At 32.3% G+C, this 26,441-nt stretch overlaps 3 protein-coding genes across 3 annotated transcripts; all 3 read left to right on the top strand.

Annotated features, from left to right (window-relative positions):
• On the top strand, positions 3,287-16,233 carry LOC18599493 (protein EXPORTIN 1A). The gene is made up of 32 exons (XM_018121565.1): positions 3,287-3,672; positions 4,964-5,080; positions 5,347-5,439; positions 5,558-5,629; positions 5,984-6,091; positions 6,170-6,252; positions 6,870-7,008; positions 7,092-7,160; positions 7,268-7,345; positions 7,553-7,615; positions 7,710-7,754; positions 8,141-8,248; positions 8,369-8,467; positions 9,019-9,222; positions 9,623-9,682; positions 10,138-10,248; positions 10,630-10,727; positions 10,994-11,102; positions 11,568-11,633; positions 11,732-11,830; positions 11,938-12,018; positions 12,147-12,236; positions 12,644-12,729; positions 12,841-12,921; positions 13,006-13,188; positions 13,719-13,785; positions 14,282-14,392; positions 14,598-14,705; positions 14,791-14,928; positions 15,001-15,138; positions 15,223-15,327; positions 15,540-16,233. Exons 1-32 carry the CDS (start codon positions 3,574-3,576, stop codon positions 15,660-15,662), a joined length of 3,231 nt encoding a protein of 1,076 aa, XP_017977054.1. The 5' UTR covers positions 3,287-3,573; the 3' UTR covers positions 15,663-16,233.
• Positions 16,405-18,321, top strand: LOC18599494 (anthocyanidin 3-O-glucosyltransferase 2). The gene is made up of 2 exons (XM_018121566.1): positions 16,405-16,959; positions 17,228-18,321. Exons 1-2 carry the CDS (start codon positions 16,467-16,469, stop codon positions 18,091-18,093), a joined length of 1,359 nt encoding a protein of 452 aa, XP_017977055.1. The 5' UTR covers positions 16,405-16,466; the 3' UTR covers positions 18,094-18,321.
• On the top strand, positions 23,061-25,065 carry LOC18599492 (anthocyanidin 3-O-glucosyltransferase 2). The gene is made up of 3 exons (XM_018122365.1): positions 23,061-23,167; positions 23,204-23,717; positions 23,972-25,065. The coding sequence occupies exons 2-3, from the start codon at positions 23,216-23,218 to the stop codon at positions 24,835-24,837; spliced, it is 1,368 nt and encodes a 455-aa protein (XP_017977854.1). The 5' UTR covers positions 23,061-23,167; positions 23,204-23,215; the 3' UTR covers positions 24,838-25,065.

The following is a 26,441-nucleotide window of genomic DNA, read 5'->3' as shown; positions in this document are numbered from 1 at the left end:
TAATGATAAATTTGATATTTATTTGGATCATATTGTAATATAAAATTATTAAGAGAACTGTATAATTCAAAAAACAAAAATAATAAATTAAAATACATCAAAAGCCCCTCTAACCCTTAAAAAATCCAATTAAGCATTTTTCATTTTATTAGAATCAAATCAAGGGTTTTTGCATAATTGAAATCTTATTTGGAGGAAAATTAGGTTGTCTTTGTTGTCTTTACCACAAAAAAAAATCAAAATTTTATAATACTTGGTGTGTACGGTGGTGCATTCATGTGACAAAAGATAAATAAAATTTGTTCATATATTGAAAAGAAATAAAATTCTCATTATTTTTAAATAAAAAATAAAATATTAATTTTTTTTCTTCTTTTTCTCACTTCTCCTACGATCTTCCACCTCTACCTCACCCTAAATAGACTCCAAGATGGCACTCAAATCGTTTCCGAACTCCAAACTAAGCTAGGTGTCATGCAATGGGGCTTCAATTCTAAAGCACTAGCACCGCATCGGACACATTTCAACGAGGAGAGATGACACCAAAGGCGAGATCCACGCTGCGTAGTGCCATTTTTTGTCGTAGGCCTAGCGTTGGATACTAAATTGTTGCTTCAGATCGTCGATTTCATTTTCTAGCATCATTAAGTGAAGGATTGCCGGCAAAAAGGGAAAGAGGATTTAAGAGTAGGAAGAAAGGGAAGGGAAAGAGAAAAAGAAAAGGAAAAATATTTTTTCCTCGTGTAAATTGGCTAAAATTCTTAAAAAGAAAAACATTTATCACATTTTTTAAATAAATTTTTATTTTTTTATTATTATATCCAATTAAACTCATAAAATATTATTTTTATTTATTAAAACTCTTATTTTGTATAAATTTCGCTAAAAATTCATCTATTATATTTGGTCAACATCCCCGTTTAAATATAAATATTTATAAAATATATTGTGTGCTTTTAAAAGGGAGTAAACTATCCTCTTGAACAACAAAAAATTTTGTTAATTTAATCAAATTCATTTTTAAGTATTTTTAAATTTTATTCGAGTAATTATAAGTTTCAAATATCTTATAATTTAATAAGATTTAAGTTAAAGTTACATAAAAAATAACGAATACTTTACTCGTTGACATTTCTAGTTTATAACAATATTTATGTGACAATGTATGAAAATTAATATTAAATTAAGATTTACATGGCATGTAGTATTAACTTATGTAACATGTTAAATATACATTTTTATAAAATTCTTTTTTATCAGTTATGAGTCATGTAAATATGGATGTAACAAAGTTAAAGTCGCTTAAATCTTAATATGACAAAAGTAATGAATTGTAATTATTTTCATCTAATTAAGAGTACAATTAAACAAAGATACTATTTTAAAAAATTCAATTGGGTAAAATAAAAAAAAAAGATTTAGCAACAAATTTTGCAAAGTTGCAGAAAAATCTTTTTTAATTATTTAACCAAAAAGTTCCTATCGTCCAAAGAATTAAAATAAGGCTATAGTTACATACATCACATGATTAAACTCCATCAAATAATAATTTAATTAAATGAAAATAATTTATTAAAAATATAATAAAGATAAGAGCTTTTGACATATTTTAGCAAATGAGAAAAAAAACTTGAAAAAGATAGTTGTAGCAATACATGCATTCTAAGTAAATGTCTGATAGAGATATTTTCTTACATGTGGAACTGATGTCTAAAACGATGTGTCAAGTACAAAATCTAAACCTTTACCTGTTTAATTTACTTAAAGGATAAGATTTGATTTATGAATAAGATATAAATTCAAAAATACAATTATTTACTAAAAGGAGCATTTAAGTGACATTTCGTAGGTTCGATGAGCAATATCAATTAAACATATATTATTTAATTTTTATTGTGATTGGTTTGTTTCGATTATCTTGTTCAATTTCACTTAATTATCAATTTAAAAACAATTGATTTTAAAATTTTTGAAGTTATTATATGTTGAAATCTAATTGTTGGAGATTTCTACTTTTATTTTCATTGTTTTCTCGACTATGATTTAGAACTTGATGGAGCAATGACTTGTTTGATGGATCAAGTATGAGTTTAGTGGATTTAATTAGTGGTTTTACCAAGTTGTATAATATTTCATATATATATATAAATAAGAAGTTAACAATGATTTATATTTTGCTCAATGGATTGATCCTTTTCAAAGGAAGATTATGAGTTCAAATTGTAGTTCTTACAAAATAAATAAATAAAAAAAGTAAAGAGGAATTTAGATTTTTATTTTATGAAGTAAGCAATCTAGCCTAATTTAGTATAGGTTTTTTTTTGCCAATTTTCAGTTGAGTGAAGTGTTTTAAAATTATCTAGAGTGTCATAATAACAATTAGTTAATTATTAATTATAAAAATTTATTTAATTTAAAATAAAAGATACAAAATTTGATTAAAAGTAATAAACTAATGAAAATTTATTTAAATTTTGTAGGGTTAATTCAATAATTTTTTTAAGTTTTATATCTTTATTTTAATATTATTTATGGTAAAATTTTATACGAATTTATATATATGTCCATATATTTATATGTTTATATTGATGCATAATATTTAAAACATTCGTATTTTTTTTATAGTTTTGATTAAAATATGATTTGGTTTGTAAGATTTGTTAACTCCATTCATAAAAAGAGTTATAAACTTTGTATTGTTGTTTTTTTACAAAAGATAGATATTTAATTCAAAATTTTTTAAATAATAATTTTTTAAAAAAGTAAAATCATAGTAGTATTTTATCTTTAGAAAATTAAAAAGCATTTGTTATAAATGAATTGAAAAAGGAACAATTCCTATGGACCAAAAACGATATATAAAAATATACATTATCCTTTTAATTACATAAAATTAAGAATAATATAATGGTGAATAGTTTTTTTCAAAATTAAATTCCAGTAAAAGAAAAAAAAAAGGAAAAAAAAAACAGTTAAACTCCGTCCACTTCCCCTCACTGTGGCTTTTCTAAAATCTAGGGCCCCAAAATCTGTCCTCTCCACTCAAAATTAACTTAAAAAAGAATTAAGCAAAAAGTGGCCAAAAGCAAAAATTTAAAAATAAAAATAAAAAGAGTTTGAAAGCCTCTTCCTCACTCCGTCCGCCTCACTCCCTCTTTCTTTCTGCTTCAATTTTAAGCTGTCTTTTTGTTTTTTTAAAAAAATAAAAGAAAATTACTCACTCTCTCACTTATATATATATATATATATATAATAAAATTGTTTCTCTNATATATATATATATAAAAATTGTTTCTCTCTCTAAAACGATTTGTCACTCCCACAAAACCAAAAACCCTCCCACTCCTCTCTTTCTAGAAGATCCTCTAATTCTTTTTTGGGTTCGTTTCCCTTTCCTTCTCGTTTTGGTTTTGAGGCGTTTTTTTTTTTCTCTCTTTCTCTCTCTTAGGGTTTGGTTCGTACAGTTTCTAGGGTTTTTGCTCAGTAACATTTCTCTTGTGGAAGATATAGTGTTGGGTTTTACCTCTTTTTTGTTGGGAGGGGGGAAGTGAGAGAGACGGGATTTTTTAAGATATGGCGGCTGAGAGGCTTAGGGATTTGAGTCAGCCGATTGATGTCTCCTTGCTTGACGCCACCGTCGCGGCCTTTTACGGCACCGGATCTAAAGAAGAGGTTCGGTTATTTCTCTGCTTCTCTTTTTTTTTTTTTTCTCCCTCTATGTTTACATTTTTCTGTTTCGGTTACTCGACTCTTTGACTGGGAAATGAGGGGGTAAATTTTTGTGTGGATTTCAGTGTTTTTAGTTGAAAGTGGTTTTCTGTTTGGTTTGCGAGAAAGTAAGGGAGAGTGCGGGGATTTGGGGTTTGATAGGGTTTAGTATGGCTCGGCATTTACTACTAAGTGGACAAAAATCTCGGTAAATGTGGGGGAACCTGGAGGGAATTGTTTGACTTTTTGAATTTCTAGGGTTTAATGTGAGTGAGTTTTTACTTGACTGAGCTTATTAGGACTTCAAATTTCTTTTCAGTTTGCCAGATAATGTGTGAAAATGTGGTGGTGATTTGAGAGTGTGGAGGATAGACCTAATTACCTGGTAAGGCTTGGGTGCACGAACCTTTGCTCTGGGAAGTGTCATTTGAATGCAGGGGTAAAAATTGATATTTCAATTATGGGCAATTTTTAATTGTCATTTTTATAAATAACTTGTAAGACTTCGTTTCAGCTATTTGAAAACGAAGGTAGGTTGAAGCTTTTCTGCTGGTGTAATGTCTTGGTCTAGGATGTGGCTAGCCTTAAATTTTACGGTTTAGTCCTTTGGGTTTGATAGGCTCTAAATTTTTTCCATCCAAATAGAATAATTATGATATAAGTTAAAAGAAGAGAACTTATCCATTATATTTCTCTCATCTTGACCAAATTTTCAACTCTTTCTGAAAATTAATAGGTTCAGAGAGAATTGAAGCCAATCTTTATTGTTTGATTATTGATGAATATGCCATTTAAATTCATCCATAACTCAGTTACTTTTATCAGTTCTCTTTATCCAACAAACAAAAGAAAAGTTGAATTTCATTTAATTCATTTCATTCTCTTCATTCTCTTTTCCCTGATCAATCTAATGAGCTGAAGCGGTTGATCAAGGCTTACACATTTTTCCCTTTCTTTTTCTTTTTTAATCTGCTTTGGTTTCTCTGTAGTGGAACAGATTGTTTATTTTGGTTGCTCAAGCTCAAGAATTGTAAAAAGCTGTGTGACACTTAATTCCTAGGTTGCTGACCATGTTAAATTTTATGGCATAATTTGTCAGATAGTTACGAACATTATAATGTTTCTGGCATTTGATCAGTCCTTGGTATTTTTCCGTAAATGACATGTCTCATTGGGCTATATATATATATTTTTGCTCTGTCTTGTCATTATTGGTTTTTGACTATTCTTTTTCTTTCTTGTACATACTTCACAGAGAGCTCATGCAGATCAGATCTTGCGAGATCTTCAAAATAATCCGGATATGTGGCTTCAAGTTGTGCACATCCTGCAGCACACAAAGAGCCTTAATACCAAGTTCTTTGCCTTGCAGGTCAGTTGAAATGACTATTTGCTGTGTAATCTATAATTTCTAGTACAACAAACTTGCTGAAGGGAATTCTAGTTCATGTTCCTATGTTGTGTGTGGTGCATATACCTGATAATTTGGTTTTGACCTTTTAGCTGTCTCGTTGACTGATACTTTGGAAGAACTTTTTCTAACGAATGATTTGGGAATTGCAGAACACTGTACGAAGAATTTGAAATCCTCTATTCAGTCTGATGATTTTAGGGTGCTTTTTTTGTTCTTATCTACAGGTTCTTGAAGGTGTTATCAAGTATAGATGGAATGCTTTGCCTGTCGAGCAGCGAGATGGAATGAAAAACTACATTTCTGAAGTCATTGTACAGGTAAAGGAGCTTTTTTCCCTTTAGGACAGAGGAATCTCAAAACTTTGTCCTTTCATCCCTTTTATTATCTTTTCTGCCTTTGTATATTCATTCTTACATGTGCTTTCTCCTGTAATAGTTGTCAAGCAATGAGGCCTCCTTTCGAGCAGAGAGGCTGTATGTCAACAAGCTGAATATTATATTGGTTCAGGTATAACTTACCTGCCTCACAAAAAAATGTATTTCATAAAAGAAGGACAGACTTGCTTTAGAGTTCACCGAGCTTGTGAGTAATTAGGAGGCCTGTGGTTAGGGCTTATTCTGTCTGCCTTCTTTATTTTTTCTATCAATGGCAATCTTCACAATTTATAACACGAAAATATTATTTTGATTTTTCTTTGGCCCCTTCGTTACCATATTAGTGAGTATCTATGAATTTCTCCTTAGAAGGTTTCACAAGTATTCCTTTGTTTTAATCTAAAATGAGAGGAAACTAATGACTAAAATATATTTATTTATGGAGTAATTGTAGTCTAAAAAATTAATATGCATGCTGAATGTACAGATCTTAAAGCATGATTGGCCAGCTAGATGGCAAAGCTTCATTCCTGATCTTGTTGCAGCTGCAAAAACTAGCGAAACAATTTGCGAAAACTGCATGGCAATACTGAAAGTAAGTTTGGTATTAGAATTCTCTCTCGGTAAAACTGGTTGCAGAATCAGTTGGTAACATGAGCTGTTTTGCTGTCAGCTTCTAAGTGAAGAAGTTTTTGACTTCTCAAGAGGTGAAATGACTCAACAAAAGATCAAAGAGCTTAAACAATCACTAAACAGGTGAAAATATTTTTGTTATTTTGAGATCATTAGGGTTATGCTGTTTTCATGCAATAGTTCTGGATGTCTATTGTGGAAATTTCTGTTCATTTTAGTTTCTATTTTGTAAAAGTTGTCATTCTGTACAATTCTTGGATGTTCATTGGTAAGATCTCTGTTTGTAATTTGTTACTACTGTATAAAACTGCTGTCCTCTGATTGAATAGTGCGTTCTGATTTCAAAAAGCCCAAAATTCAGTTGTCAGTGATTGTCAGAGTCATGTAAATTTAAGTTTGAAAAAGAATTCTGACTATTTTTCTGGCACATCTGTCTGCCTTTTGATATGCCCCACTTGAAGATCATATTAACAACTATTATTTGTGGGCATGGCATGTTTGGGATAATATGCTTTTTGGATTTGTGTTCGCATGTCAACATGGATATTGTGCATATGAACTCATGGTCTTGCACAGTAAGTTGACAATAAGATTGTAGATTAGTTCAAACGGTAAGTCAAAAATGGGTCCAAAATGATCTCTCACCCTCTTAAATATTCAAGTTTTCCCCCCTCAATGTTTGATATTTGTTTATTCTTTTTGCAATTCATCTTTCTAAATGTTGTATTTGTTTTCTGCAGTGAGTTTCAACTCATTCATGAGTTATGCTTATACGTACTATCAGTTTCTCAGAGAACAGAGCTTATACGGGCGACGCTATCTACCTTGCATGCATTTCTATCGTGGATTCCTCTGGGCTATATTTTTGAATCGACATTGGTAAATAATTCTTGATTTCCCAAATGACTCAGCGATCAATGTGTTACGATTCACCTCTTATTCTATGTTAATGTGTCTTACAGCTGGAAACACTCCTAAATTTTTTCCCTGTGCCATCATATCGGAATCTCACCCTCCAATGTCTAACAGAGGTAAATGATTTATTTTTTTTTCATTTTCTTTCTAAGTGGAATAAAGCTATATTTTTGTCACTCTAAGAACGTGAAGCTTTATTTATTATGTTAATGGATGATTGCAGATTGCTGCCTTAAATTTTGGGGACTACTACGATGTGCAATATATTAAGATGTACAATATATTCATGGTCCAGTTTCAGGTGTGTCAGCATGTACTCAATAAATTCATTGGGATTTGCACTTAGAACTTAGGTTTGCTGAGCTGTACATTTTCTTTTTTGCTCAGTGCTTTTTATTTTATCATGTCGATGTGTAGATTTGATGTTTCTTTTCTTCATTGTTTTTCTTTCTTTCTTTTTCCTTTTGTTCTCTGGTTAATATGTGGGTACTTTTTGGGATGTTTTTAGACCATTCTCCCACCAACTACGAACATCCCTGAGGCTTATGCGCACGGAAGCAGTGAGGAGCAGGTATATTTCCAGTCAGATGGTTCTGATCAGTGGTACAGTTTGATATACTTAGGTTTTGTCTATGTAAACTCATTCTTTTATGTTGTTGCACCAGGCATTCATTCAGAATTTGGCACTGTTCTTCACTTCATTCTACAAGGTAAGCAATCTATATATTGAAAAAAGCTCCTTCAGATTACAAGGTGAAAGATGGTTGATTAGTGATAGGGTTGGTGTGGTGCCCTCAAAGTCCTTAGTCTGATGTGGTTGATGGGTGACAATATGCATTTTTATGCAAAGAATGATCCATGTTACAAATATTGTGGTTCTAATACAGGATTTTTAGTTGATATTGTTTCTGTCTTTTGATTAAGCATATTGGTAAACATTAGACCGATCAAGTTTAAAATGTTACTAAATTTGATGGCTTGGTTGCAGTTGGTCTCTTTGATGATTATGTTACTAAAATTGTTCTTTGTTTTCAGTTTCACATTCGCAGTTGGTGTCTTTGATGATGATTTTGCTGAAATTTTACTTTGTTTTCAGTTTCACATTCGGGTGCTAGAGACTGCACAAGAGAATATTTCTGCCCTGTTAGTGGGTCTGGAATACCTTATTAACATTTCATACGTGGATGATACAGAAGTCTTTAAGGTATCATAGCAATTTGATATACTTTATTTGTAAACTATTTGTTGTATCTGCTTGTTCCTTTATTAACCTTTTGGAACTTGGTTTCTGAAGTATTATGTTGCTTATCTTTTGGTTAAATAGGTTTGCTTGGACTATTGGAACTCCTTGGTCTTGGGGCTTTTTGATGCACATCATAACATGGATAATCCTGCGGTAACTGCAAACATGATGGGACTGCAGGTATTGTGGATTATTTTATTGTCAGATATAGCTATAATTCTGTTTAAATGCACTTGTTACTACTGTTAATCTTCATTATAGTTCAAGTGCCATCGAGTCTATGTGCAGCACATGTCCTGTAACTCTTTTCTTTTAGCAACCTTATTAGAAAAATCTTCCTCCTTTCTTCTTTTCATGGTTTTTGTCTGAGAGGTATGCCACTGGAAACAAATGGCTTAGGGGTGTACCTGTTATTGCTCTCAAATCCAGCAATGATAAATATATTGGAAAGTGTGCAAAAGAAAAACCATGTTGAACTACCTATTTTGCATGTTTTTAGATGGATGACTGGTTATGTATGAATTTTTTTTTTGTTTCTGTTTTTAGATGATTTTATACCTGCCTGTGGAAATTGATCTGGAATTGTTATTGTTAACTCTAGATAGCACTGCAGCGTTATTGTTATTACTTTTGTAAATGACTGTCGTTTTTGTGTTGTTTAATTACTAGAAGATGCTGTTTCTAGATTATTACGGGTCACTCATCTCTTGTCAATGAATTGAATATGACAGGTGCCTTTGCTTCCTGGTATGGTCGATGGTCTTGGTGCCCAGCTTCTGCAACGGCGACAACTTTATGCTGGTACAATGTCGAAGTTGAGAATGCTCATGATTTGCCGTATGGCTAAGCCTGAGGAGGTTCTGATAGTGGAAGATGAGAATGGGAATATTGTTCGAGAGACGATGAAAGACAATGATGTTCTTGTTCAGTATAAGGTGATAAATCTCGTATATCAAAATGTATGATGCTTAATCTAGATGGCTTAGTCTTTTATTCCTAAAACATCTATCTACTAATTATGGCTAAGTGGATTGAATGATAGGTTGTGATATTTTCGGAAGACAGTTTGAGTATTTTTCTGCCTGCCATTATTTTGAAACTTCATTTAGTAAGATATCTGCTATGCATGTATGTTTTTTGTCTAAAGGTGCATGTAAATTAAAAATATATCTTTTGAACAATATGCTGTGTTTTGGTTTGTGGAAACTAACAATTTGAAGCTTTATTTCTCAACAGCTTATATTTTAGAAGTTTACATTTGGGTATTAATTTTTTATATTTTTGAATCAGTTGTTTTCTCCTGGATTCCATTGTTAATAAAGTTATGTATTGCAGATTATGAGGGAGACGTTGATTTATTTGTCTCACCTTGATCATGAGGATACAGAAAAGCAGGTATTGAACTATGAGACATTTATAATTTTCTGTTTTTTAAAAGTTAAATGATGTTATGTACTGCTTTCTGACCTATTTTTACCTAGGCTATGTGTGCAATTTTAATTTTTGTTTACTAATGAAAATGAGTTTTTTCACTCTCTTTCTTTTATTTTCTCTACACAATCTGCTGCAGCAATCTGGCGTGTAAATATTCTGTTGCATATGATTTCTGCTTATGTATGGCAAATGAAGGAACAGTTGTTAAAAAAAAAATCAAATTTAAATTCTGAGAATCTAGGGAGAATGAAGGAGTCTTCTTTCTGTGATAGTACATTCTTGATTTTCAGTTTTTTATTTCTCTAGGGATCTTATGTGTTAATTATTTTCAGTTCGTCATTCTATTTTAAAATTTATGGCTGATTGTTGAACTTAATTGATTCATTTGGATTTGGGTCAATATCTATGTAACACAGATGCTAAAGAAATTAAGCAAGCAATTGAGTGGTGAGGATTGGACTTGGAACAATTTGAACACGTTATGCTGGGCAATAGGATCTATTTCTGGTTCCATGATGGAAGAGCAGGTAACCTTCTATCTACGCTAGAAATGTTAACCACAAGTTCATTGATGAAAGAAAGAAGTTATATGGAGCTAATGATGCTTTAGCTTCTAGACAGTGAAAGCAATGCCCTTAAATTAAGAACAAAATTGGTCTAGTGCCTAGTAATTATCCTCTTAGACTGTTTACTATGAGATATTGGTGTTTCTTTCATATAATCTTTAATGCTGTCGGTATATATGCTGCAAATTATACATACAGAGAGAAGAAGATAAAAAAAAAGGTTTCTCCTACAGAAAGATGATGTGATGTAGACACATATGGTGTACTTGCATGAAAGTTGTTAGCTCCTTGTCCCTTATGCTTTTTGCTGAAATTAGTTAACAGGATTGGTGTTCATGGCAGGAAAACAGGTTTCTGGTGATGGTCATTCGTGATTTGCTGAATTTGTGTGAAATCACTAAAGGAAAAGACAATAAAGCTGTTATTGCTAGTAACATTATGTAAGAATATATAATCTCATGAGTATGTATGGACTGTCTGCGTTAGTTTCTCTCTGGACTCTGCAGTTACCAATTAAAGCATGCCACATTTGTTTTTAAAACATGTGCTTTTATTTGAATGGTGTGGTTTTCTTTGGGCACCTTCGGTGTGTCATGTGCTTATTGGTAACCGGGGGAACTGAAGGAACTTAACTGCTACTTCTTTTCTGCATGCTACATATTAAAATTGTTAATCTTAATTTAATGTTTATTGGTTTTGTTTGCAGGTATGTTGTTGGACAGTATCCAAGGTTTTTAAGGGCTCACTGGAAGTTCCTGAAAACTGTTGTGAATAAGTTGTTTGAGTTCATGCATGAAACTCATCCAGGAGTTCAGGTAAAGTCATTGGGAAAGAAATAACTTTTATCTTCTGAAATGATAGATCAAATTTTTTCAATGGTGAAAACACTTGAATAATTAACATGCTGATGTGCTTGTTATTGTAGTATATGCTTGTTTTGGTTAACATGTTTTGCGAAGTGTGTTTGAAAGTTCACAATAAGCTGAATCTTGCCTTTTCACTTACTGTTAATATTGTTTATGATCATCTTGTTATGTTATGATTTCACTACTGATAGTGATGTGCTCGTTATTTTAGTATATGCTTGTTTTGGTTAACAAGTTTTGCGAAGTGTGTTTGAAAGTACACAATAAGTTGAATTTTGCCTTTTCACTTACTGTTAATTTTGTTTATGATCATCTTGTTATGTTAAGATTTCACTGCTGATAATGATGAGAATACAAGATTGTGTCTATTATTTCATGTTACAATGTTTTAATATAACATGTCATGTGCTTCAGGATATGGCCTGTGACACATTCTTGAAAATTGTTCAGAAATGCAAGCGAAAATTTGTGATTGTGCAGGTATCATCTACTTCACAATGGTTATAACTTCTTTTTTATTTTTATTTTGTGTCAGGCCAAAACCTGTTATATCGATGAACTTTATCTTGTGAATGCAGGTTGGAGAAAGTGAACCATTTGTGTCTGAACTTCTATCTGCTCTTGCAACAACAGTTGCAGATCTAGAGCCTCATCAGATTCATACATTTTATGAATCTGTATGCCTCTTTTCCATGCCTGTACTATTAAAATCTTTTCTGGAGAATTTCTATTCTGTTGCTGGATGAGCTCATTTTTCCTTATTTTTTTAAATCTTAAATTTTAGGTTGGTCATATGATTCAAGCAGAATCTGATCCCCATAAGAGGGATGAATACTTGCAGAGATTGATGGAACTCCCCAACCAGGTTTGTCATTGATAGAGGACAGTAACCTTTTTGTTTCTCACATATGTATGCACGTGTCTGTGCCATTGCATGCAAATATGTGGGGTTGTGCTGGTAGCAAGTTTTTTATGATGATGCTTGTTTTGCAGAAATGGGTTGAAATTATAGGGCAGGCACGTCAAAGTGTTGACTTCCTTAAAGATCAGGATGTAATAAGAACTGTGCTAAACATTTTGCAGGTATTTATTATTTTCATATGAAGCATGTCCATCATGTCTTTTATTGAATTTTTAAAGAGCATAGTGGACCTAGTTAATTTTTTGTATTGTAGGCAGGGACCTGCCTTCTGCTGGCAAAAAAACTATTCTTTTCTGTCCTGTTTTTATTGCATTGTACAAAATAAAAACTAGAAATTTAAATGATAGTTTGTTCTTGAAAGTTTGTGGTGTATATGGAGGGAGGATTCTTAATTGCTTTTATATATAATAGTTTATGGCCATGTATCTGTTGACTGGATTCTTTGATGGTGGATTAGTGCTAATGTTTCCTTGCAGACCTCATATTTCTGATCGTGTACATGCTGTGGTTATAATTTAATGCTTATTGGGATTTAGTGAGACTTAGAAGGAATCTTTTTAATTTGCAGACAAATACTAGTGTGGCCAGTTCTCTTGGAACATATTTCTTAACCCAAATTTCTTTGATCTTTCTGGATATGCTTAATGTATACAGGTAAAGTTTCTGATTTAGTATTTCAAAGTGCAAGTTTGAGCATTGAAATGCAATTTTAACTTTTGTCTTTGGTAATATGGGTAATTTATGGTGCTGTAATATATTGAACAGAATGTACAGTGAGCTTATATCGAGTAGTATTGCAGAAGGAGGACCCTTTGCTTCAAAAACGTCCTATGTAAAACTTCTACGGTAAGACCAATCTTTACAGACATGCTTTTGTCTTTTTGGTTCAACCAAAAATTTCTTGTTTGGCTAATGTGCTTTATGAAGCAGATCTGTTAAGAGGGAGACTCTTAAGCTTATTGAGACATTTTTGGACAAGGCAGAAGATCAACCACAAATTGGGAAACAATTTGTGCCTCCAATGATGGATCCAGTTCTTGGTGATTATGCTAGGAATTTGCCTGATGCAAGAGAATCTGAAGTTTTGTCACTTTTTGCGACAATAATAAACAAGTATGGTAACCAATGCATACAGTCTTCCATTTAGATGATATAATATCTAATATTACCTAACAACTTGTTGAATACTTGAAGATCTTGATTCTTTAGATATTGAGGATTGGATGGTTTTGTTGACTAGTGCTTATTGTACCAGAGAATCATTTATTTCTATTGTTGATGATTTTTCTAAGGCCCTGCTAAAAAGATACGGGAAGCCTGTGTTGTCTTTGCACATTAATCTTCCCAGACTGATGATTCTGCTGCCAAAAGAGCTATCTTTCCTTATTCCCTTATAAATACAAATAGTTTTATGATATTTGGTGCTTTATTCCCATATGCTCTGAGCAAAGCTTGACTTGTTACTAAATTGTTAATGTGTGGCATGTTTATTGTGCCTAAAACATAGTAGCATTTGCCTTCTGTTTATGGTACTGGTGCTTGCTGAAGTGATGGCATTTCTCTTTAGTTCTTTTCCTTTTTGTTGTTACTTTTGTTATCAAATCCGTGCATTTCTTATTGATCCTGTTTTCCCATGCATGAAGGTATAAAGCTGCAATGATAGATGATGTTCCCCGTATATTTGAAGCTGTTTTCCAGTGCACACTGGAGGTTAGTCTTTTATCTATATATATTTATTTTAGGCGTGTATTTTTTGAAGGAGAATAGCTTGTGAGGGATGGGGTGATTAGGGTTGTTGTCTAAGCCCTCTGTTAAGGATGTGGCATTATAGGCAAAAGCCCTTACTTTGAATTGGAAGTCTGACATTGTGTAATAAGAGTCATGAGAGTTAATCAGCTCATGCATGGTACGAATGACTTAAAAATGTTGGTTACACATTAGTGAATATAATGAAGGTCCCTCCAAAGTTATCATCCTGTTAATTTTTTTTATGGATTTCTGGATTATTCTCTCCTTTCTTTAAGATTTTATAAAATCTGGATTCACACTGTGTGATGTAGCTGATAGATAAAGTGCCATAACTGTATTATTTGATAATATTGTTGTTGAAAGTCTGATGCTGTTTTGCTGATGGCCAGGATTAGAGATGTTGTAGTTTACTTTCTTAAGTTTCTTTGCAATAATTTCTTGTTGCTATGCGTTGCAGATGATAACCAAAAATTTTGAAGATTATCCAGAACATCGCCTCAAGTTCTTTTCCTTGCTTCGTGCCATTGCTACTCATTGTTTTCCTGCACTTATTCGGTTGTCAAGTCAGGTTGGTGTTGAGTTTCTTCTTTTTACTGATCTATTAAAGCTGTCCTTTATAATTTCATTTTTGGTTGAGGCTTTTACTTTTTCAACTATTAACAGATTATCTAATGTCAGTTATTATTATTATTATTATTATTATTATTTGGGTATTTGAAGGAGTCAAGGCAATCATTGACTTTTTCTAATTTTTTGTCATCCATCTGCATCAGCAACTAAAGCTAGTTATGGATTCAATCATTTGGGCATTCCGGCATACAGAGAGGAATATAGCAGAAACTGGTCTAAATCTTCTATTGGAGATGCTGAAAAACTTTCAGGTCTGTTAGTGTTATGGTTTTGCATGGTTGATAACTATGTTGATACACCAGATGCTGAATATTTGGTTTTGGTACCTTGACACAGGCTTCTGAATTTTGTAACCAGTTCTACCGAACATACTTTTTGACAATTGAGCAAGAAATATTTGCAGTCTTGACAGACACATTTCACAAACCTGGCTTCAAGTTGCATGTCTTGGTTTTACAGCACCTGTTCTGCCTGGTAAATTATTGTAGTGTGCATTGATTGCTCTGATTTGCATCAGTTTAATCTTATTTGATGAATTATTTTCAGGTTGAGAGCGGTTTGTTGACTGAGCCCTTGTGGGATGCTGCAACGGTTCCCTATCCATATCCAAATAATGGAATGTTTGTTCGTGAATACACGATAAAACTTCTGAGTACATCATTCCCCAACATGACTGCAGCTGAGGTATGATCACAGTCAACAGGTTCTCATCCAATTACTTATTCTTTTATTTACCAAGTTGATATCTCTGATCTTTTTGGGTTTCAGGTCACTCAATTTGTGAATGGACTATTTGAGTCGAGAAATGATTTGTCCACATTTAAGAATCACATACGGGACTTCCTTGTGCAATCAAAAGAATTTTCAGCTCAGGTAATGCTTTGAAAGAGTAAACAAGTATTCGTTTTTGCTAATGAGCTTGTAATGGGTCTACGTTTATCATTGTTGGAGTTCAATTAACTGTTAATTTTAGTTAAAATTTAGAAGTTTCTGTACATGTCTCTTTCTGATGGTAGTAATTTTTCTATTTCTTTATATGGGTTGCATTGATGAGTGAACTGATCATTTAGCTATGCTTTCTACAGGACAACAAAGATCTTTATGCAGAAGAGGCTGCTGTACAGAGGGAAAGAGAGCGACAACGGATGCTTTCTATCCCAGGGCTCATTGCCCCGAATGAGATACAAGATGAGATGTTGGACTCATAGATGTGGCTAATTCTGCCGTGGAAGCTAATTTCTTAAATTTTGACTCGGGAGTTAAGATGCGTCTCGGTTTTACCACCAGTATTCCTGAATGTGAACAGATACAGCATTTTTCACCCATTGTTTCTCATCTTTCCCAAAATTTTTATATTTGTTGAAAGCGGTGAATCGTGAAGGCGCTGCTACACACAGGTTTGGCCGCTGGAGGTGCTGCCTATATGTCTATTGGTGATGTGTAGAATATTTAGGTGTTTGACGTAGGGATATATAATATATATATCCGATCCGAGTCATTGTACGGGTTTTCTAGCTCCAGCTTGATATTTGTATTCATCATGATGGTTGGGATGCAGTGTAGACTGTTTAGATGACTCGTTTTGAAGTACTGTTGATTCATCCTAGGTTAAAAAGGGAATACTAACCTCGGAAGGTTGTGCAGAAATTTTTTTTTTTTGATTTAAGTAGAATGCCATCTTTATGTGTTTCAGTGTTTGGGCTACAGGGCGTTGGCTTTGTTTTCAACTTTATTATAGTTTCAAGGGAAGATAATATACTTTTACTTTGTTTAAAGTAAGTTGAAGTTGGACAAATTGTTTTTCTTTGTTTAAAGCAGAAGTTAGAATCCCTTCAACGGGGGTTACCATGCGTCACTCTGTCGCAGTATCCATTAGCACGTTCCAACTGCCCAACCCCCACATTGTTAGGTTGGGTTTCATTCAGGCATGTACTACTTAAACTCTTGCAAGACTCAACGCCCACAAGCCAGCAATCTCTCCAGTACCAGCAGCAGTCTAACCTTCTAATACCATGCCTCGGCTCACCCATTCTGACGCCCATGTTGCTGTCCTTGCCTTCCCCTTCTCCACCCACGCTGCTCCACTCCTCACCATCATCAACCGCCTAGCCGCTGCTTCCCCAGCCACTTTGTTCTCCTTCTTCAGCACTGCACAATCCAACAACTCTATCTTCTCCACCACGTCTCAACAAACGAAACCAAACATTAAAGCCTATAACGTACCAGATGGAGTGCCGGATGGTTACGTGTTTGTTGGGAAGCCTCATGAGGATATTGAGTTGTTCATGGAAGTGGCACCGGAGAACTTAAGGAAGGGAATGGAAGTGGCCGTGGCAGAGACGGGGAGGAAAGTGAGCTGCTTGGTTACTGATGCTTTCTTTTGGTTTGCCAAAGAGATGGCAGAGGAGAACGGTGTGCCTTGGGTACCCTTTTTTGTTTCAGGAGCTTGCCCCCTTTCTTCCCATCTTTATACTGATACCATAAGGCAAAACTTTGGAGTTGGAGGTATCTAATTTTCTTCTCTTTTTTTATCTGTTTTTCTAACACGTGCTAAAATGAAACTGTTAAAACTCTAAAGAAAGAGTTTGATGAAGAAATCTAATCTTCCTATTCAGCTTTTAATTGAATGAAGTTATATCATCAGCCACTAAATTCGTCATCCCAAGGACTCAAAAGCTGAGTGGCCCAATGGCCGTCTACCTTGTAACTCTGTATATGGACTTCTAATCACTCATCTCATGGCGTTGGTTTGTATCTATTTGTGTAAATACAGGCATGGTTGGGCGAGAAGATGAGACCCTCGACTTCATTCCTGGAATGTCTAATATACGCATCCGTGACTTGCCTGAAGGAATCCTCTTTGGAAATCTGGAATCAATCTTCTCTCGCATGGTGCATCGAATGGGGCAAGTGCTACCTGAGGCAGCTGCAGTCTTCATAAGCTCCTTTGAAGAACTAGACCCTGTGGTTACAAGTGATATGAAATCCAAGCTCAAGAAATTCTTAAATGTTGGACCTTTGACCCTTTCAACACCACCAGCACCAGCAGTTCCAGATTCTTATGGTTGCCTGACATGGCTTGACAAGCAAAAGCCCGCAACAGTGGCATATATTAGCTTTGGCTCGGTCGCAACGCCACCGCCAAATGAACTTGTAGCACTAGCAGAAGCATTAGAAGCTAGCATGGTTCCTTTCATATGGTCTTTAAGAGACAAATCGAAGGTACATTTGCCTAATGGGTTCTTAGACAGGGCCAATGGCATATTGGTGCCATGGGCTCCCCAAATAGATGTGCTAGCTCATGGTGCTGTTGGGGTGTTCATAAGCCATGGTGGTTATAACTCCATGCAAGAGAGCATGTCAAGTGGGGTGCCTATGATTGTCAGGCCATTTTTTGGGGACCATGGGCTCAACGGACGAATGGTAGAGCACGTTTGGGAGATTGGTGTGATTGTTGAGGGTGGAATTTTCACGAAGAAGTGCGTCACGAGTTGTTTGGATCTAGTTTTAGCACAAGAGAAGGGGAAGAAAATGAGGGAGAATTTGAAGGCACTCAAGGAACTTGCACATAGAGCAGTTGGACCAGAAGGTAGCTCCACTAAAAATTTCAAGGCATTGTTGGATTTTGTATGTAGCTAGGTCATCTCTATGTTTACCACTCCAAGGGATTGGTAAATAGCTAGCATTACCATATAATATCAGTAAGAAGTTCCTATCAAGTGAACTTCTGCTTAAATAAAAAGTAGTGCACTACTTTTAGTCATATTTGTTTTTCTTCTTTAGTTTTAAAGCTGGAAAGACATTAATCAATGTATTAGTTACCTTTTAAATGTTAATTATTGAATCTATATGTGTTTTAGACTTACAGTTATTTATGTTGGTTGTTGCTTAATTGAATTTCAGCACAGATAAATATTAAAAAGGTGATTTGCATGTTTGGGTCTGTTCTTTAAATCTGAAATATAAAGTATAAAATAATAGAGTAAGAGGACCAATTACCTACCCAACATATACTTTCGATGATCATATTAACCCAAAAAAAAAAAAAAAATGTATTAAGGCGAATTCTTAGATTCCTTTTCATATTGTGATTGAATTTGCATTCCAGTGTATTTACAATGTCAAATATCATAAAAATTTCAAATTATAATAAGTTTTTTACCAATTTGAAAAATAATTTTACTTCTTAATTTCAACAACATTGATTCAATTTTATATCAAAATATTACTATTTTTTATTATCAAATGTAATTTAATCTTTCTTATATGAAATGCTTTAGGAACTTTACCTAATGAACCTTTATTCAAAGTTCTGTCCAAAAGTATAACAAAATGCTAAATGAAAGAAACATAAAATAAAAAAAATAAATTAATGTTCTATTCTCTTATATTTCATTTAATTTTCACAATTAGAAATGTCAACGTGTCACGGATCTAAATTTAAACTTAATTCCATACGATCTTAAGTTTTGAAAATCTTTTGAGTTAGAAACATGAGTCCGTGATTTATAAATTTACTTAAACTTTATTTTTAGAACCTAAAGTTATCTGTGATTAAGCTTAAGTACTAAGCCGCAAATGCATAAAATATATGCTACTTTTTAAATATTTTAATTCGAATCCGATTATTTGATAAGTTATATGAATCATATAAATACTTGATTAAACTATTAAATTATTATCTGAATTCATACCTAATATCTTGAACATTACCCATTAAATATTTGTACTTATTAAATACTCTATTAAAATGAATTTAAAATGGTTTTCTATGTATATTATTAATAAAAATCAAAATAATAAATTAAAATAATTCATAAAAAATAAAATTATAATTTTTAAAAATATTTATGAATTATTGTAGTGTTTAGTTGGTAAAAATAACTTTGGAATAAGAAAGAAATAAAAAAATAAAAAGATAAAAATACCCTTAATCATAATATACGATTAATTATTTTGATTTTATTTTATTATTTAAATATTACTAATTTATAATTTATTTAAATTATTAACAATTGATAATTTAAATGTTAATATTTTATTCATAATTTAATTATTAATATTTTAAAATATTAATATTTTATTTATAATTTAAATGTTATTGTGATAATTTTTTATTTTATTTTTTAAATATTAATAATTTATAATTTATTTAAAATATTAATAATTGATAATTTTAATGTTAATATTGTATTTATAATTTAATCATTAACATTTCAAAATATTAATATTTTATTTATAATTAAAATGTTATTATCATTATTTATTTTTTATTATATTTTATAAAAATTAATAATTTATAATTTGCTTAAAATATTAATTATTGATCATTTAAATTTTAATATTTTATTAGAAGTTTGAATGAAAGGAGAGAGAGAAAAAAAAGAATGTTTTTAGATAGGTAGGGTTGTAATTTTTCAAACTTGTAAGGGGCATTTTGGTTTTTATTATTTTTTAAGGCTATTCCTCAATTAAGGAATAGTTAATACCATGGGGGAAGTTAATATTAATTATTCCTTGGTTTTAGATGATTTTGCAGAATAGCCATTCTAGGAATGGCTTGTGGTGTGATTCAAGCAGAGTCGGCTAATGAGGGAACTTATGTCAAGGTAAAGGCCTTTGAAGGCATGAAGGTGTTACTTACATTTGAGGAAACTGAAATAATGGAGACGATTTTGGAGTGTTATATCGAACTTTTAGAGGCATGGTTCGTGTTAGTGCAATAAGCTCAATGTGAATAATTCCAAAAGGGGTGAATTGGAATACTTTTATATTTTTGAAGATTCCTTTTCAATTTTGAAAAAAAATAAAATTCTTTTAAGCCAAATCCCCAATTTGAAAATAAGCAAGACAATTGATTTCTTGTAAAGTGAGAGAGGTTGAAAACACAAATGAAATTAAAGGAGTAAGAAAGGAAAAAAAAATCAACATAATAATTTTTATAAAGGTTCAGCCTCCTTACCTGCGTCATTTTCCTTAGATTCACTAAGGTGTTTAAATTTACTATTAAAATAAAATTCAATACACTATCTTTTGTGGATCAAGCATAATCTTTTAATACAATGCCTTTTATAATTAAAGCACAACCACTCTACTTTTTATTTTGGTTAAGGTATAACCACTCAAATAATACAATGGGAGAAATGTAAGTGTAGCTAGAATATCTCTTAAAGATTGAGTAACAAGTTAAGTACAATGTTTGGTGAGGAAAAGAACAAGCAATGAAGGCTAAATAAATGATACAATAGAAGACTTAAATGCTAAAAGAAAAATACAAAGTGTATTGAATGATTTTTGCTGGATTCTTTTTTTGAAGTTGTGTTTCAAAGTCTTTCAACTTTAATAAATGTTGTGCGAGCTTAAATATATAGTTGTTGAAACTTTAGAAGTGGTTGAGGATGCATTAACTGTGAAAATAGCCGTTCAACACACTATTCTAAGCTCCAACAGTCATCATTTATCTATAAATTGTCTTCAATAATTTTTAAATTTGTGCCCATCTATCGATAAATGTAAGTATCTATAGATAGATTCAACTCAAGATCATTTTGAAGTATCCTCCGGTGGCTATGTATTGATAGATGCAAGTTAGGGTCCTTTTGAAGTGTTTTTGGGTGCCTATCTATTAATAGATACACGGTATCTATCGATAGATTCAAGTCAAGATCCTTTTATAGTGTTCTCGGTTAACTATCTATTGATATATGTTGTGCATATATAAAATACTTTGAATTGAAATACATGAATTTACCAGCTAGGAGTATGATATTTTGTTATATATGTGGAATCATATTTGGTAGAATAAAAATTTTGATAATTTGAATTACTATTATTTGACTTGAAATACATGGTTTATAGGACATATGCATTCGTTTTGGTTTATTACAAAAATAGATGAACTCAAATAAAGTTATCGTTTTAATAAAATACTCATGCTTTAGCTTTTTGAATCTCTAATTTTAAGTATATATTTTATCGTACAGTGCAAAATGTTGTTAACTTGTAATCTAGCGAATCTTGATGTATGTTTTACGTTTAACTACGGTATTTTATATACTATTTTTTGGTAAAAGTTTGCATGGTTTTGTTATAGTAAATGGCTGCAATGATCTAGAAGATGACAACACTAAGTACCTCTTTTAAGTTTTTGCGGGGTATTCGTAATGTCGCGCACCCGACGAATGAATGGACAAACAACCCAGTGAGTCAAAAGATCTACAGGCATGTTGCAAATTGTACATACTGAACTTGAACTTGATCCGTGGTTGGATTTGATTTTTGATTTGTTGGTTGATTTTTTTCCCATGCTGCTCAAAAACCAAATCATGAAAAAGAAATGTTTGATGTAATTTGAATGCAAATCAAATACAGAGCAATAGCTTGATAATTTTTTCAAAGATGGCACAACATTAAGCAAATATTTATTTATTTTCTTTATTTTTATTATCATTTGACATAAGATTTAAGCAGTAGCTTGTATTTATGTTAGTTTATTACAAAAATGCATGAATAATATATATGTGTATATATATATATATATGAGAAGTAGATAATGTCAATTTCAAACTTAAAAACCTTTGTTATCATACTCCATACCTTTTTAAACCTTGTACCATTTTTTGCATGATTTCTGTACGGTTTTTGCTAATTAAATCTTGTAACATTTTCTGCACAATTTTTGTTTTTTTGTTTTTGTTAAATTAAAAAAATTCTAAAATCAACTCATAATAAGGTTTCTTAAGGTTTAAATGTTTTCTTTGAATTAATTTATTAATTTGATTATACTCATTCCTTATAAATTTACCAGCTTTGAGTATGTTATTTTCTTACATATGTGGAATCATATTAGGGAGAATAAAAGTTTTGATACTTTGAATTACTCTTATTTGACTTGAAATATATGGTTTATAAGACATATACATTCATTTTGGTTTATTACAAAAATGGATAATCTTAAATAAAGTTATCGTTTCAATAAAATACTCGTGCTTTAGCTTTTTGAATATCTAATTTTAAGTATATATTTTATCACAATAACAGTACAGTGCAAAATGTTATTAATTTGTAGCCTGACAAATCTTGATGTGCATTTTATGTCTAAATATGATATTTTATATACTGTTTTTTGATAAAAGTTTGCTTAATTTTGTTATAGTTAATGGCTGTAATTATTTGGAAGATGATGACACTGAGTATCTCTTTTAAGTTTCTGCGGTCACCTCGCAACGTTACGCGCTCGACGAATAAATAGACAAACAATCTAGTGACTCAAAAGATCTACAAGTATGTTGCCAATTATGCATATTGAACTTAAACTTGATCCGTGGTTAGATTTGCTAGTTTTTGATTTGTTGGTTAATTTTTTTCCCATACTACTTAAAAATCAAATCATAAGAAAAACATGTCTGATTATTTCAAGATTAAATAGTGAATATGTTTTTTAATAACGGAGAAAATTCTTCCTTTTAATGGTCTGATTGGGTTTTAGGGTGGGAACAACTTTTTGTGAGGCTTGTTTCCTTATTATATAATTTTGTTTGCTAAAATATTTGCAACTAGTAACAGACAAATTGTTAGCAACTTCATTAAAAGATGTTTCCCTACATTATATACTTATTTAATAGCTCATCACTCTCTCTTGTATACATAGTAAAAGGATGAAAGCCCACCTACCTCACATTCATTGCAAAAAGAGAAAGAATTCCTTGCAATACTACCATCTCAATCTCCTCTCTAACACAGCACAATAATTTAACCAACCATGCTGCAGCAAGCCACCGGGTCTGGCCCTCACGTTGCTGTCCTAGCCTTCCCCTTCGGCACCCACGCTGCTCCGCTCCTCACCATCACCCGCCGCCTAGCCTCTGCTGCCCCTGACACTTTGTTTTCATTCTTCAGCACTGCGCAATCCAACGCCTACCTCTTCTCCACGTCCCACCACAATACTACATTCCCAAACATCAAAGCCTATAACGTTTCGGATGGAGCGCCGGAGGGCTATGTTTTTGTTGGGGAGCCGCTGGAGGATGTTGAGCTGTTCATGACAGTGGCGCAGGAGAATTTCAGGAAAGGAATATTGGAAGTGGCAGTAGCAGAGACAGAGAGGAAACTGAGCTGTTTGGTGACTGACGCTTTTCTTTGGTTTGGCAAGGATCTGGCAGAGGAGAACGGTGTGCCTTGGGTACCCTTTTTTGTTTCAGGAGCTTGCCCCCTTTCTTCCCATGTTTATACTGATACCATAAGGCAAAACTTTGGAGTTGGAGGTATCTAATTTTCTTTTCTTTTTGACACATACTAAAAAGAAACTGTCAAAACTCTAAAGAAAGAGTTTGATGAAGAAATCTAATCTTCCTGCTCAGCTTTTAATTGAATGAAGTTATATCATCAGCCACTAAATTTGTCATTCCAAGAACTCAAAAGCTGAGTGGCCCAATGGCCGTCTACCTTATAACTCTGTATATGGACTTCTAATCACTCATCTCATGGCGTTGGTTTGTATCTATATATGTAAATACAGGCATGGTTGGGCGAGAAGATGAGACCCTCGACTTCATTCCTGGAATGTCTAATATACGCATCCGTGACTTGCCTGAAGGAATCCTCTTTGGAAATCTGGAATCAATCTTCTCTCGCATGATACATCGAATGGGGCAAGTGCTACCTGAGGCAGTTGCAGTCTTCATAAACTCCTTTGAAGAACTAGACCCTGTGGTTACAAGTGATATGAAATCCAAGCTCAAGAAATTCTTAAATGTTGGACCTTTGACCCTTTCAACACCACCAGCACCAGCAGTTCCAGATTCTTATGGTTGCCTGACATGGCTTGACAAGCAAAAGCCTGCAACAGTGGCATATATTAGCTTTGGCTCGATCGCAACGCCACCGCCAAATGAACTTGTAGCACTAGCAGAAGCATTAGAAGCCAGCAGGGTTCCTTTCATATGGTCTTTAAGAGACAAATCGAAGGTACATTTGCCTAATGGGTTCTTAGACAGGGCCAATGGCATATTGGTGCCATGGGCTCCCCAAATAGATGTGCTAGCTCATGGTGCTGTTGGGGTGTTCATAAGCCATGGTGGTTATAACTCCATGCAAGAGAGCATGTCAAGTGGGGTGCCTATGATTGTCAGGCCATTTTTTGGGGACCATGGGCTCAACGGACGAATGGTAGAGCACGTTTGGGAGATTGGTGTGATTGTTGAGGGTGGAATTTTCACGAAGAAGTGCGTCACGAGTTGTTTGGATCTAGTTTTAGCACAAGAGAAGGGGAAGAAAATGAGGGAGAATTTGAAGGCACTCAAGGAACTTGCACATAGAGCAGTTGGACCAGAAGGTAGCTCCACTAAAAATTTCAAGGCATTGTTGGATTTTGTATGTAGCTAGGTCATCTCTATGTTTACCACTCCAAGGGATTGGTAAATAGCTAGCATTACCATATAATATCAGTAAGAAGTTCCTATCAAGTGAACTTCTGTTTAAATAAAAAGCAGTGCACTACTTTTAGTCATATTTGTTTTTCTTCTTTAGTTTTAAAGCTGGAAAGACATTAATCAATGTATTAGTTACCTTTTAAATGTTAATTATTGAATCTATATGTGTTTTAGACTTACAGTTATTTATGTTGGTTGTTGCTTAATTGAATTTCAGCACAGATAAATATTAAAAAGGTGATTTGCATGTTTGGGTCTGTTCTTTAAATCTGAAATATAAAGTATAAAATAATAGAGTAAGAGGACCAATTACCTACCCAACATATACTTTCGATGATCATATAAGCCCAAAAATAAAAAAAAAAATTATTAGGCGAATTCTTAGATTCCTTTTCATATTGTGATTGAATTTGCATTCCAGTGTATTTACAATGTCAAATATCATAAAAATTTCAAATTATAATAAGTTTTTTACCAATTTGAAAAATAATTTTACTTCTTAATTTCAACAACATTGATTCAATTTTATATCAAAATATTACTATTTTTTATTATCAAATGTAATTTAATCTTTCTTATATGAAATGCTTTAGGAACTTTACCTAATGAACCTTTATTCAAAGTTCTGTCCAAAAGTATAACAAAATGCTAAATGAAAGAAACATAAAAATAAAAAAATAAATTTAANTTCAATTTTATATCAAAATATTACTATTTTTTATTATCAAATGTAATTTAATCTTTCTTATATGAAATGCTTTAGGAACTTTACCTAATGAACCTTTATTCAAAGTTCTGTCCAAAAGTATAACAAAATGCTAAATGAAAGAAACATAAAAATAAAAAAATAAATTTAATTTACTTATTATTACTATTATTTATTTTAATTTTCACAATTAGAAATGTCAACGTGTCATGGATCTAAACTTAAACCTAATTCCGTACGATTTTTAAGTTTTGAAAATCTTTTCGATTGAAAACGTGGGTCCGTGACTAAACTTACTTAAATTTTATTTTTAGAACTTAAAGTAGTATGAAATTAGGCTTAAGTACTAATCCATAATAAATGCATAAAGTATTTGCTACTTTTTAAATATTTTAATTCGAATCCGATTATTGGATAAGTTATTTGAATCATATAAATACTTGATTAAAATATTAAATTATTATCTGGATTCATACCCAATATCTTAAACACAACCCATTAAATATTTGTACTTATTAAATATTCTATTAAAATGAATTTAAAATGATTTTCTATGTATGTTATTAATTAAAATCAAATTAATAAATTAAAGTTAATTCATAAAAAATAAATTATAATTTTAAAATTTTTTATAATAATTAATAATTTTAATAAGTATTAAATTAATTATAAAAATTTTATTAAAAAAATATAAAATTAAAGTTTAATATTAAAAGTTATTATTTGTAATCAAATTAGGAAATCGGATACTTAAAATCACTGCTTATATCCGTACCAAATAACAATTTTACTATTTGAATTTAATTATGGAGTATCTTAAATCTTATTTAATCGAATCATGCAAGGTAAAA

The sequence above is a fragment of the Theobroma cacao genome, chromosome 5, assembly GCF_000208745.1.
Source record: "Theobroma cacao cultivar B97-61/B2 chromosome 5, Criollo_cocoa_genome_V2, whole genome shotgun sequence".
In the NCBI taxonomy this organism is placed as follows: Eukaryota; Viridiplantae; Streptophyta; class Magnoliopsida; order Malvales; family Malvaceae; genus Theobroma; species Theobroma cacao.
This window is presented reverse-complemented; position numbering and strand designations above follow the sequence as displayed.

What these genes read in the sequence shown, in the direction of transcription:
- LOC18599493 (XM_018121565.1), top strand. Translation starts at nt 3,574, where the DNA reads ATGGCGGCTGAGAGGCTTAGGGATTTGAGTCAGCCGATTGATGTCTCC. An exon ending in ACTGCATGGCAATACTGAAA is followed by an intron (nt 6,092 to 6,169) that starts GTAAGTTTGGTA and finishes TTTTGCTGTCAG; the next exon opens with CTTCTAAGTGAAGAAGTTTT. An exon ending in TTTGCGACAATAATAAACAA is followed by an intron (nt 13,189 to 13,718) that starts GTATGGTAACCA and finishes CCATGCATGAAG; the next exon opens with GTATAAAGCTGCAATGATAG.
- LOC18599494 (XM_018121566.1), top strand. Translation starts at nt 16,467, where the DNA reads ATGCCTCGGCTCACCCATTCTGACGCCCATGTTGCTGTCCTTGCCTTC. An exon ending in GCAAAACTTTGGAGTTGGAG is followed by an intron (nt 16,960 to 17,227) that starts GTATCTAATTTT and finishes GTGTAAATACAG; the next exon opens with GCATGGTTGGGCGAGAAGAT.
- LOC18599492 (XM_018122365.1), top strand. Translation starts at nt 23,216, where the DNA reads ATGCTGCAGCAAGCCACCGGGTCTGGCCCTCACGTTGCTGTCCTAGCC. An exon ending in GCAAAACTTTGGAGTTGGAG is followed by an intron (nt 23,718 to 23,971) that starts GTATCTAATTTT and finishes ATGTAAATACAG; the next exon opens with GCATGGTTGGGCGAGAAGAT.